Here is a 13,474-nt window from a genome sequence, read left to right as displayed (position 1 = left end):
GACCATGAACTGAAACCTCTGAAACTCTGAAGTTTTTTAAGTTATTTTTCTCAGGTATTTTGCTACAGTAACAAAAAACTAACTAACATATACCTTGTATAAGAAATAACTTGAAAGAACTGCCAAGGGATTCCCTGAAAATTACCTCAAAAGAGCATGCCCCAATGACCTAAGGACTTCCTACTCTTCCCCATTTCCAAAAGTTCTACAACCTCTCAACAGTCCACTCTGGGGATCAATGGACTATTCAAAAGTACCACTCTTTCATCACAACTTTTAATTGCCTTTAAGATTTCAAGTTAAAATTTTTAAAAAATCCCACTACCCTTTCACGTTTCCATACTATCAGAAAGTAGAACAGATTTTTCCTAGCTCACTTTTGTCTAAAAATAGAATTTTCAGAATTCCATAATGAGTGGTTCTTGTGTAGAATTTTCACAGGAAGCAGAAGAAACCTCATTTCTTAATTCTTAGACCTTACAGACAGTGAAAGGCAGAACAATAGTTAGAGAACAAATTTGCTTATCCGAATTATCTCTGGAGAAAATTGTGAGAAGCAGCTTCTTCCAAACTCAGGGTGTACACAAGATCCTGTCTATTTCATTTCTATCTTGTTGAGGATCTTTCAATGGGATCCATTGCGTCTTTGAAATACTTCTACTGCATGATGCTTGAGTCACCTTTTGACACTAAAACCTGTGTGGCAGTAGGACAAGGGTGGAAAATTGAGACTTACGAACTCTCAGACTTTGTTGGTAAGCATTTTCATTGGGCAGATGTGAGTGTCCCATAAGGAACATGAACTTTTCTCATGGTCAGTTTAATTGGCTGCTTCTGGAGGAAAGAAATCCTCATCAGAACGAGGCAGAGGCACAGCACAAAATTCTCAGGGAATATGCTACATTAATGGGCTCTAGGAGACTCCCATCACTGGACAATTCTTGATCTACACAGATGTACATGTTGTCTAGGAAGAAGAATCTCCTAAGAATCCACTTGCTCTGCTTAAGAAAAAATACAGAATGCTTTTAGTAGGGATGACCTCAATGCCCCAACCTTAAGCCATGGCACTCAGAACCCGGCAATCAAGTCAGTGGTGGGGTAGGTAGAGAAGTGGGTACAGAACTGAGAGAAGAAGAAAGAAATGCTAACCACATTTTATCTCCCTTTATCATCACAAGAGTCCAACCCAAGTTGGAAGGGGAAGATTTTGTACTGAATCAGGTTTTCAGTTTTACTACTCTTTTGGATCAAGCTTTCAAAACACTGAACTAAATGCATATTTGGATTTAGTGCATGGTAGGATATTCAAAGATATCACAATACAACAATATGTAGTAATGCTTTGGTCATGCCGTTAGTCATGTTTGTTCAACATAATTGTTTAATTCATGATTGAAGTAAAATATGGGAATTTCTAAACACAACGAATAACAACAGCAGAGAACTTCAAATGGAAATGCCATCCCATGTAATAAAAGTTTGAAAAGCACTGAGGTTAGCCCACCCCACATGTGATTTGGGAATCACATCATTTTCTTTTCAGCTATATTAGACAATTGCTTCCATCCTGACACAGGAGAAATATAGTTAAAGGATTGCAGGAAAAGGCATTGCAGCTATGTTTATAAACGTTATAACAATGTTAGTGAAACATAGAGATTCATATTCAGTTTGAACTTGTTATCTTTGTGAAGTTAAAAAATATAATTATATACTATATATAAACACACATATAATTATAATTATACATAATTATAATACAATTACATTTTATATAGTTATAATTATACATTATATTGTAATTATATATACATATATAATTATATATATACAATTTATTCTAAAATGTTCTCTGTTGAACACCCACAGAGTGGGAGAAAATATTTGCCAACTACACATCAGACAAAGGACTGATAACCAGAATATATAGGGAACTTAAAAAACTAAATTCTCCCAAAACTAATGAACTAATAAAGAAATGTGCAAGTGAACTAAGCAGAACTTTCTCAAAAGAAGAAATTCAGATGGCTAAAAAACACATGAAAAAATGCTCACCATCTCTAGCAATAAAGGAAATGCAAATTCAAACAACACTAAGATTCCACCTCACCCCTGTTAGAATAGCCATCATTAGCAACACCACGAACAACAGGTGTTGGTGAGGATCCGGGGAAAAAGGAACCCTCATACACTGTTGGTGGGAATGTAAACTAGTATAACCACTCTGGAAAAAAATTTGGAGGCTACTTAAAACACTAAACATTGATCTACCCTTTGATCCAGCAATACCACTCTTGGGGATATACCCAAAAGACTGTGACACAGGTTACTCCAGAGGCACCTGCACATCCATGTTTATTGCGGCACTATTCACAATAGCCAAGTTATGGAAACAGCCAAGATGCCCCACCACTGACGAATGGATTAAGAAAATGTGGTATCTATACACAATGGAATTTTATGCAGCCATGAAGAAGAACGAAATGTTATCATTCACTGGTAAATGGATGGAATTGGAGAACATTATTCTGAGTGAGGTTAGCCTGGTCCAAAAGACCAAAAATCATATGTTCTCTCTCATATGTGGTCATTAGATCAAGGGCAAACACAACAAGGGGATTGGACTTTGAGCACATGATTAAAGCGAGAGCACACAAGGGAGGGGTGAGGATAGGTAAGACACCTAAAAAATTAGCTAGCATTTGTTGCCCTTAATGCAGAGAAACTAAAGCAGATACCTTAAAAGCAGCTGAGGCCAACAGGGAAAGGGGACCAGGAACTAGAGAAAAGGTTAGATCAAAAAGAATTAACCTAGAAGGCAACACACACGTACAGGAAATTAATGTGAATCAACTCCCTGTATAGCTATCCTTATCTCAACCAGCAAAAACTCTGTTCCTTCCTATTATTGCCTATACTCTCTCTTCAACAAAATTAGAGATAAGGGCAAAATAGTTTCTGCTGGGTATTGAGGGGGTGGGGGGGAGAGGGAGGGGGCAGAGTGGGTGGTAAGGGAGGGGGTGGGGGCAGGGGGGAGAAATGACCCAAGCCTTGTATGCACATATGAATAATAAAATAATTTTAAAAATAATATGATAATAAAAAATAAATAAATAAAATGTTCTCTGTCTTTTAAAAAAGTCAGAGTTTGGAGGTGTTTGTAGAATTTTATTACTACCTGACCATACATTCTCATTCTGTTCACAGACATTCACAAATTGAAGAGGTAAATCTATGCACAAAATATCCTCATGCCCATTCAGTAACATAAATTCAGATTTAATTACAGAAAGATAGAGGGAAATAAGTTGAGTATTCTGCTCCTACTATATCCATGATACCATAGTCTATATATTCAAATGACTTGGAAGTAGTTTCTTTGCTACAATAAAAAGAAAATTATTTCTCTGACCTGAATTTAGTACTCTCAGAAATCAGATGGTTTACATTATTGTAGAAGCTTTTGCTCTCCTTGGTTTAATCTAGGACCCTTTAGCAAAGACTATTTCTTTATTCAGCAAGATTATACACAAACTCAATTTACTGAAGTATGCGAATGCCACTGTTGAGAAGTCCCACTGGTAGTATCATATGATTATGCAAATGTACGCTTCAGACAAATTAAAGGTATAAAAAGAAATTATAGTTCAGGGAAACAAATTTTTAGGGCTTTATTTATTTCAGGTCATTTGTGTCAAAGTTGAAATCTTTCCTTTGTAAGGACACAGATGAAGTCTGCAGTTAGGGTAGGAAGCAGCAAATCATTCTCATTGCTGTGCACTGGGTTGGACCTTTATGGTGGGTACCTGAATAATACAGATGCTCTCTATAGCTCAGTTTGCCAACTGTCCATGGATTCAATGTTGCAAATGATCCTGTTGTATAAACTAAATTCCACACATCATTTTTCACTGACAAGCTCTTTTCTTTGATAACATAATGAAATAAACATTTCACCATTTGATCTATGACACATAAGGACAGGTGTTGCAGTGATTTAACTGATCTCATAATTTTAGCAAGATTTGATAGATTTTTTATGGCTCTTTTAGAAAGTGAATATTTTAAAAGCAAACAAGAAAAGAGAAACAAACACTGGTGACTATATACTTTTTCTGTTTCTTTTGTTTTTTAAATATGAGATAGAATGAAGATAAGATCTAGTTGCTCACTGAGAAAAAGCTTATAAAGTAGTTCCATTTCATTAGTACTAACATTTAAAAAAGGAAGGTTTTAAATTCCATCTGTGAATCTTACCTTTTATTTATTTGCTATATGATTCCTTGTATTTCTCTTTCTTTGAGGGCAGGGGTTTTGTCATTGATCTTCATAGTTAGTTGTGTATGCTTTGTATTTGTTGAGTCTTTAGCATATGCTACTTGTCCATTAGAAGTTTATTAAACAATAGAAATCAAAATCATATTTAATTTATTATAAAATCCTATTTAAATTCTATTTTATGATTTTGAAATGGCTTTTTCTTTCTCTTTTTTGCAGTACCGAGAGTTGTACTCAGGGTCTTGTGTTTGCTTAACAGGTGCTCTACCACTTGAGCCACATCTCCAGCCCTTTTTGCTTTAGTTACTTTGGCGATAGGGTTTTATGACTTTTTCCAGCTCAGCTTGGACTGCGATCCTCCTATGTATGCTTCTTACAAAGCTGGGATGGCAGGCACTTGCTACCAAACCCAGCTATTGGTTGAGTTGGGGATTTCACTAACTGTTGCCCAAGCTGACCTTGAACTATAATCGCTGCCTCCCAGGTAGCTGGAATTTCCAGGTGTAAGTGCCCATGCCTCCATTTTAACATTTCTGAAGTCAGAAGGAATCTTAAATTCACAAGGCAATCACAGCTTCTATCAGTTAGGTCATCATGGGAGCTATGATCTGACCCTGGAAAAATTCCAAATTATAAATACTCTTCATGACGTAAAGGGCAATATTGTATAGAAAACCATTCTCATCAAAGACTCTGAGTGAAAACTGATTAAAAGTTGGTTCTGAGTGTGAAGTTTGGGAATAATTCAGTTTATTATGCTGTAATTTGCCTTTTTATGTATGCCAAAGGGTAATGCATCGTTTAAAGGAGATCATTTAATAACACTCCACTGCATAAGAAAATATTATGGTTGTTTAATTGGCAGTAGGTCATAGATAATGTGGTGGACATCTTGAAATTTGCAATTACTAAATATAGTATGGCCTACAATTTTGTAGTAGAGTGCTTACATTGTTTGTCCCATGCAGAAACAGTGATAAATCGGGTGCAACTTGTGAAATACTATCTAGTTCCAGGAGTTGAATCTATTTCCAGATATTTAACCTTCTAACTGAGTTTGGTCTTAGTATTTGAGTTACATGTTTCAATTTAATTCAGCATAATACAGCATTCTGAGCTAAATGAATGTAGCTCCCAATTAAAAATGGTGATACATGGACAAGAATCCTGTGTAGAACAGCTCAATTCCAGGAGTTGAACCTACTGCCAGACTTTCATCCTTCTAATTAAGTTGGTTTGACAATGGAAGTTGTATCTTATAATGTATCTTATATAAGATATATATATATATAAGATATATATTCTTACACTAATAATAGTGTGTGAATTTCCATTGTAATGCCATGTAACTGAATAGAGTATATGAATTACAATTCCATGTAATTGAATAGAGTATATTTTCTTCAAGCAGGAGATTTCTAATTATTTGGAAGATAGATAACTCTGATCACTAAAACCACCCGTCTAGATATACTCAATTATGTTTTGTTTCCATCATTATCTGCCATCATGAGTAATTTCATTGGCACACTCAAAGTATCTTTCTGGTCTATTTTAACCTCATCTGTGTCCACCTCTGCCTCCAACCCAGGACCAGGTGAAGGGAGATAGAAAGAAAAACAGCCTCTCTGTACATCCTCCTTTCAAAGAGAGATACATTGCCCTCCTATGGATAACACCAGCACACCATCAGGCAGAAGCCACGCTTGAGCATCATTACTATTGCTGACTTAGTGCCCCAACGCTTTACTTCAATTCCTCAAATACGCTTTGCCTTTCTTAGCTCTTTTTTATTTCTGACTTGGCCATGTCTTTTCCCAGTTTCAGTCTGTCACCTTACTCAATCAACTTAATGCTAATGTCATTAGATATTTCCCACTAAGCTCAGCTAAAAATGATTGGAAATTCTTTATAAAAGCATCTAAATCTTTTGTTTATGCTTGCCAAACAACAGAACATTGAGCTACCAATATATTTTATTTTCACTACATGAAAGTGAAATATTTTAATATGGGATAATATTCTATAAATCTCACAATTTAAAGCACTGCTTGTAATAGGGGTTCAAAAAATTATTTATTAAATATTGCATTGGTGCATCTACTAAATTTCTCAACTAATATATAATCTGTGAAACAATGTCTTATGTTCTATGCCACATCCTTCTTAGTCATTCAGTTTTACTAAGAACATATAAACACTATTCAATGTATCATTAAAATTTATTGTGAAACTATTCAATGATTATGTAAAGCAGTGTCATTAGGATTTAAGATTTTTAGTTTCTACTTGTAGTAACACACTATCTCATTTATAATAAATTTTGTCTGTTTTTTACAAATATATACAATATTTGAGGAAATAGTTTTATATCAAGCATCACAATATTTACCTTTTTGATAGCCTGGCTAACCCAGCTATCTATTGTGTAACATTCCCCAGGAAAACTTACCTCTCACAATGATGTTGGTGGACTTTTTTGCAGGGTTTCCCACATTATTATTGGCAATGCAGCTGTAAGTACCAGCATCATCTGAGGTGATGGCAGGAATGGTCAAAGTTCCTCCATTCAAAATAGTCTTTTCAGGCAGAGTCCCAAAGGACCTGACCCAGGTGAGAGAGGGTGCAGGCTCTCCTCCTGTTGTAACACACACTAATGTTATGGCCTCTCCAGGATTTACAACTATAGGATCATCCACCAAGAGTTTAATTGACGGAGATGCTAAAAGACATAAACAAAAGACATGCACCTATTGAGATATGCTGTAAATGGAATTCAACAGCATGCTTTACAATTTGTTCACTCATTCAATTAAAATGAAATAGTTGTTCCTTTTATCAAAATCAGACTCTGATGATGAAATTTTAGCAAGATGTAATAGTTTTGCACTTAATTGAATGGTATAAACATGTAGAACAGTATTAAGAATTTAAAACTGGACAGGGACATTCAAATTTATGTTCCCCTGGATTATTGTTCTGAAACTAGAGTCACAAATGTGATTAAAGTTTAAAACAAAATATTCCATTCTCTTTAAATGATGATAAGCTCCTTTGTTTTCTGTCATTCCCAGTATAGCTATTATAGCCCCTTAGTCCTTGTATTTTCATAGTGCAGATGGTCAATGATTTAACTTTTAGATCTTGCAACCTTAATATAACTGAGTAAGCAATAGGCATCACAGTCTTTTACCATGCAGTTGGCCTGATTTTTATTTTTGTAAGAAATAGAAAAACCATCTAATACTAATGCAGTCCCTTATTTCATTTTTTTTTCTTTTCTTTCTATCTTTCTTTCATTTTCTTACTTTATTTCTTGTTGCTTGTGGTACTTTGCACTTACTCTTGCTCTACTGCTTGAGCCATGCCTCCAACCCTTTTTGCTCTGGCTATTTTTGAGATAGTATTTCACTTTTTTGCCCAAGTTGGCCTTGACTGCAATCCTCCTATTTATGCTTTCTGCCGTAGCTGGAACGATAGGTACATGCCAGCCTTTTCTGTTGAGATGGAGTTTTGAAAATTTTTTTTGTGTGTGTGTTGGCTGGCTGGGAACCCTCATTCTCCTGATCTCCACCTCTAGAGTAGCTAGAATTACTGCATTTTTTACGTCTTCAATCTGAAAGGTATAGGCAGTGAGTTCATATAAACATGGCTTTAAAACTTAGAAAGAAACAAACACATGAGAGCTCAAACATAATCACCAAACAAAACAAAAAACCAACCAAACAAACAAACTATAAGTCTTCATTGAATGTAAATCTAATTCATGTTCCAGACAAAAAACTAACATATGAAAAATTCTAATAAGGGAATGTTTTACCTATTATTAACAATATTTTAAAGAAGATTTTTCAGAGGAGTTGGATCGTTTGCTAATTTGGGAACATATAAAGAGTAACATAAAACATTCTGTGTTAGTTTCTCTCTTCTTACTGGTGTCCACAGCCCCCATATGTTCCCACTCATGTCACACTGTATGATAGTTCCTGAGCTAACACTATTTCTCTTCAGTCATAAGCAAAGTGGAATGATTGTATCCTCTGAAGTTCAGTGTCATAGTTAAGCGGTAACGGCACAAATCCAGGGGGAAGACATCTGGGTTCAAATCTTGAATTTGCCATTTAATAAATGTGAATTTGCATAAGTCCTTTCACTTATGAGTGCCTCTGTATCACATTATCAAAATGGAAGAAAATGACTGTAACCTTCTTTGCCAGATGATTTAACACATGTAAAGTGCTTGCAATAATACTTAGTACAAAATATGCACTAAATAAATGTTTTATTTTGTCATTGTTTTTATTACCACCATCATAGTCTGGTCCAGTGTTTAATAAATATGCAGCGAGGCAAACTGATAAAGGGGAAAAATGAGTGAGTAAATTGTAAAAACATGCAATTACTCTAAAATGAAATTATTTGATTACTTATGGCAGTGGATGTCCTATGCCATATCATATAAAACATATAAAGACATACATTTTGAAGAAACAATTGTTTATTAATTTCATTTTATAATACTTTTATTTGTAAATTGAAACTGCTATTTTTCAAGATTCTTGTGACCTTTAAGTGTCATGAGCATTTTAAATGGCCACGCTCATTTCATATTTGCCTTGCAGGCAAATACTTATTTTCCAGTGTCCTAAAACTGTGCAACCATCCTGAGACTAAATATTGTAAACTTAATCTGTGGTACTTACATGGGTATGTAGGAAATGTAGTAAGATAAAATGCATTACACTAAATTATGTACCTAGCTAAGTTTTCTGAATATGTTTATATCATGTTTGGGTTGGGTTACTCTATTGTTAAATAGGAACAAATGTGGAAAGTTGTATAGGTCATAAATTTGCTTATAAGCATCAAAACATACACATTTCTACAATAGTTAGAAGATACAACTGACCATTCCTTCCCCATAGTAACATGTGAGACAGATTATTATGTTCATTTTTAGTAATAAAGAAATTAAACAGGAAGGCTGAAATGGGACAACAAAAATCACTGAATAGGGATGGTATGCAATTATTATTTGAGATGCTCTTCAAACCAAAGTGAAAATTGGGTAAGTGAAAGAAACTTGATACAGAAAGACAAATACTGTTACTCCTGTGAAAGAGTTGGTTTTATAGAAGAAAAGAGTAGACTAGTGGTCACTAGAGGCTAGAAGAATTGGGAGATGGTAGAAAGAGGTTGGATAATGTGTTTCAAAATACATTCAGATGGGACAAATAAGTTCTGGTGTTCTCCAGCACAGTAGGGTGACTATAGTTCACAGTAATTTATTACACATTTTATAAAAAAACTAGAAAAAAGAAGCATGAAGCTACCCAGAACAAAGAAATAATAAATGTTTATGGAGAAGAAAATGCTAATTATCCTGATCTGATCATTGCATATTGTAGAATATATGGAATTAATACACTGTACTCCATAAATGTGTACAATTTTGTTCAAAAAGTGAAAAATAAAAAAGTTGAAGTACAAGAAGTAAACAAAGGAAATCCATCAAATTAAGTGAAGTGCTTATATTAACAAATTGTAGCTTATTTAATACATGTTGTATAGTTACTGTAAAAGACAGCTCAAATCACATAAAAACAATTCCAAGTCTAACTACACTAACAGGTATAGAATTTCTCTACAAACACAGTGCTTATACATGACTGTTGTGTCAGTCACAATTTCACATTGATAATCTGTCATTTATATGCATACATTTTGAAGAAATATAACTAAATATGTTAAATTAAATTAGAAATTAAATCCACTAAAAATAATAGAAGTTATGGTCACCATAGCAGTTGTCCCAGAAATTTGACTTTTCTTCAAGATCAGCACACTAATATTCTAGAAATCTTAATGTGCTCTGTGGTGGGAATTCTAGATAGATGATTGGAGAGACAGATAAATGACAGAAGAGAGACAAAGAGAAAAATGGAGGACAAGAATAAGAAAAGAATGATGATAGATATATTATAATGACAATGATAGATAGATAGATAGATATTATAGCTTGAATATTAAATGTCCTCTGTCCCCCATAGGCACATGTGTTACAAGCATGGACAAGCCTGTGGCACTATTTTGGGAGGTTCTGGAAACTTTAGATGGTGGGGTTAGCTGGAAGATGTAGTTATATCCCTGTGGAATCTATTGTCCTGGGGCCCTTTCTCAGTCTTTCCTGGTTTCCTGGCGACTGTGATGTGAGGTCTGCTCTGCTCCACCATGACATCATTGGTATAGGAAACTGAAACCTCAGAAACAATGAGCTAAAATAAATTATTCTTCCCTTAAGTTATTTTTCACAACAAAAGCTTGACTAACTCAGATAGACAATGGTAGGCAGGTAGGTTGGTTGATGACACATGGATAGATAGATAGTTAGATAGATAGATTTGATTAGTCAAACACATTTCAGAACTGTCCCTCTGAGGAGCAGGGAGACTGCCTTGTCTTTACTCAGTACCTCCTCTTAGTGGCTGCTGTCTTCCCAGGCTCATGCTCTGACTACATGCAGAGAAATTCCTTAGACAGAAGGATGTTCAATTGGAAAATTTCCAAGGAATCTACAGTACCCTTCGGGGCAGCCAAAGAGAAAAGGGCAGGACACTGGCTGTGTCTGTTTGACATTGCTTGCGTGTAAATTCAATGATCAATAATTAACTACTTGGAGATATTATGAAAAAGATAAAGACAGGATGGAAGCACTTTTGTCAATCTGGAACTAGGTGCCAAATGAGATGAATGAGAGCACAATATGAATTAAGAAAATGGAGATAAAATATGCAATTAACTTTCTGTTTCTACTATATGATCTTATGTTTTTAAAACTGTAGAAAACTTCTATACAATATATAAGTTATATATATATATTTAATAAGATTCATCTACAATTCCTCATATATAAATATATACAAGACTAAGAATCCAAGTCCAGTTTGTATGTGGAGAAATATGTTTAACTATACTTACAGATTCAAATAGAAAAAGGTTCTTCTTGAAGAATTAACCATTTCATTGAAATAAATACACCATCATATCTTCAAAATGTGTTTTTCATACTAACTGTGTAGCAGTGAAAATCTCACAAAATGAAAATGAGATCATATATTAGAAGTGATTGGAAAATTCAAGGTAATCTACCCATTTACGTGAGCTTAATATTCAAATATAATTCACATATTGATTGATTTTCATGAACGCCAAGAATGAGATAATGTTGGGACATTATTTAAAATGATTATTCGGGATATGGAAATATTTGAAATCATATTCATAAATAGTTTTAGTGCAGGAGTGAAACTTTGCTATAAATATTGAAACCAGCATGCATTTTCATTTATCTTAATACTCACAGGACAAACTTTCCTAGAAAAGATTAAGAAGCAAAAATGTACTTTCATGCAAAATTGCATGAAATAACTACTAAAGCAGCATGCCAGAAGATTCTAAAGAAGAATTCTAAATACAGAAGATAAAAATAAACAGCACCATGATAGAATAGGAATTATTAAATCTCAAGAAAGAGCAGACAAGTAATTAGAGAGCAGCACAGAATTATTTGCACAAAAAACCCTTACACAATAAAACAGCTAAATGGCAGGAATTACCACATATATCTCAATATTAACACTGAACATTAATGACCTCAGCTCCTCCATCAAAAGATATCCATTAGCAAACTGGATTAGAAAGGAACGCCTGACATTTTATTGTTTACAAGAAACCCACTTAAAGACAGAAACAAATATTGGCTTAGGTAAAGGGTAGAAACAGATTTATCAATCTAACGGCCTTGAAAACAGGCAGGCATGCCTATACTTATATCAGATAAAATGGACTTCAAATCTAAGTTAGTCAGAAGAGACAAAGAAGATCACTTCATACTAATAAAAGGAATAATATGTCAAGAAGAAATAACAGTTGTTAACATATATGTGCCCAATGTGATTCATCCAACTTCATTACACATACAATCCTGCACTTAAAAAACAGATAGACCCCAATAGAGTGGTAGTAGGAGATTTCAATACTCCTCTATCACCAATAAATAGGTCATCCATATAAAAAATCACCAAAAAACTCTAGAGTTGAATGACACCATAGATCTAATGGACGTGACTGACATTTACAGAATAGTCCATCCTGCAATAGCAAAATGTACTTTCTTCTCAGCAGCTTATGGAACTTTCTCCAAAATAGACCATGTTTTAGGTCACAAAGCATGTCTTAGAAAATATATAAAAATTGAAATAACCCCCTGCATACTGTCTGACCACAGCATGATAAAAACTAGAATTCAGCAACAAAAGAACAGCAGAAAATACTCAAACTCCTGGAGACTGAACAATACATTGCTCCATGATCAGTGGATCATTGAAAAAGTAAGGGATGAAATCAAAAAGTTCCTGGAATTAATTAAAATGAAAGCGAAACCTATCATGACCTATGGGACAGATGAAAGGCAGTGCTAAGGGGAAAATTTATAGCCATAAATGCACATATTAAAAACACAGAAAGATCTCAAATAAGTAAACTAATGCTAGATCTCAAACTCCTAGAAAAACAAGAATAAGTTAAAGGCAAAAGTAGCAAAAGGAGAAAAATAATAAAAACAAGGGATGAAAAAATGGAGACCAAAAAAGAAAGAGCCATAAAAGATGAAACAAAAAGTTGATCTTTGAAAAGATAGATAAAATTGATAAACCTTTAGCAAATCTGACTAACATGAGACGGGAAAAGACCCAAATTAATAAAATTAGAAACGAAAAAGGGGAGATCACAACTAACATCATTAGAGACTACTTTAAAAACCTATATTCAAATAGGCAAATCTAGAAGAAATGGACAAATGTTTAGACACATATGACTATCCAAAATTTAAACAAGAGGATAGAAATGGCTTACATAGATCTGAAACAAGTAATGGAATTGAAGCACCCAAAAAGAAAAGTCAGGATCCCACAGATTCAGTGCTGAATTTTACCAGACCTTTAAAAATAACTAATACCAACACTTTTCAAACTTTTCCATGAAATACAAAGGGAAGGAACTCATTCTAGGAGGCCAGTATTACACTCATTCCAAAACCAGACAAGAATACAATAAAAAAAAAAAAAGAATTTCAGGCCCATGTCTGTAATGAATTTTAATTCAAAAATCTCAATAAAATACTGGCAAACTGAAT

The 13,474-nt window shown here is 34.2% G+C and overlaps 1 protein-coding gene across 2 annotated transcripts in view; it reads right to left on the bottom strand.

Moving 5' to 3' along the window:
* Window positions 1-13,474, bottom strand: part of Mdga2 (MAM domain containing glycosylphosphatidylinositol anchor 2) — an 815,899-nt gene that overhangs the window by 283,532 nt on the left and 518,893 nt on the right. For both annotated transcript variants that reach the window (XR_012446173.1, XM_074068038.1), the window contains exon 6: window positions 6,734-7,003. Coding sequence is in view for 1 of the 2 variants with exons in the window: in XM_074068038.1 (XP_073924139.1) it covers window positions 6,734-7,003 (270 nt within the window). In the remaining variant the exon portion in view is untranslated. The remainder of the gene's footprint in view (window positions 1-6,733; window positions 7,004-13,474) is intronic.

Source organism: Castor canadensis, chromosome 3 (assembly GCF_047511655.1).
Source record: "Castor canadensis chromosome 3, mCasCan1.hap1v2, whole genome shotgun sequence".
In the NCBI taxonomy this organism is placed as follows: domain Eukaryota; kingdom Metazoa; phylum Chordata; class Mammalia; order Rodentia; family Castoridae; genus Castor; species Castor canadensis.
This window is presented reverse-complemented; position numbering and strand designations above follow the sequence as displayed.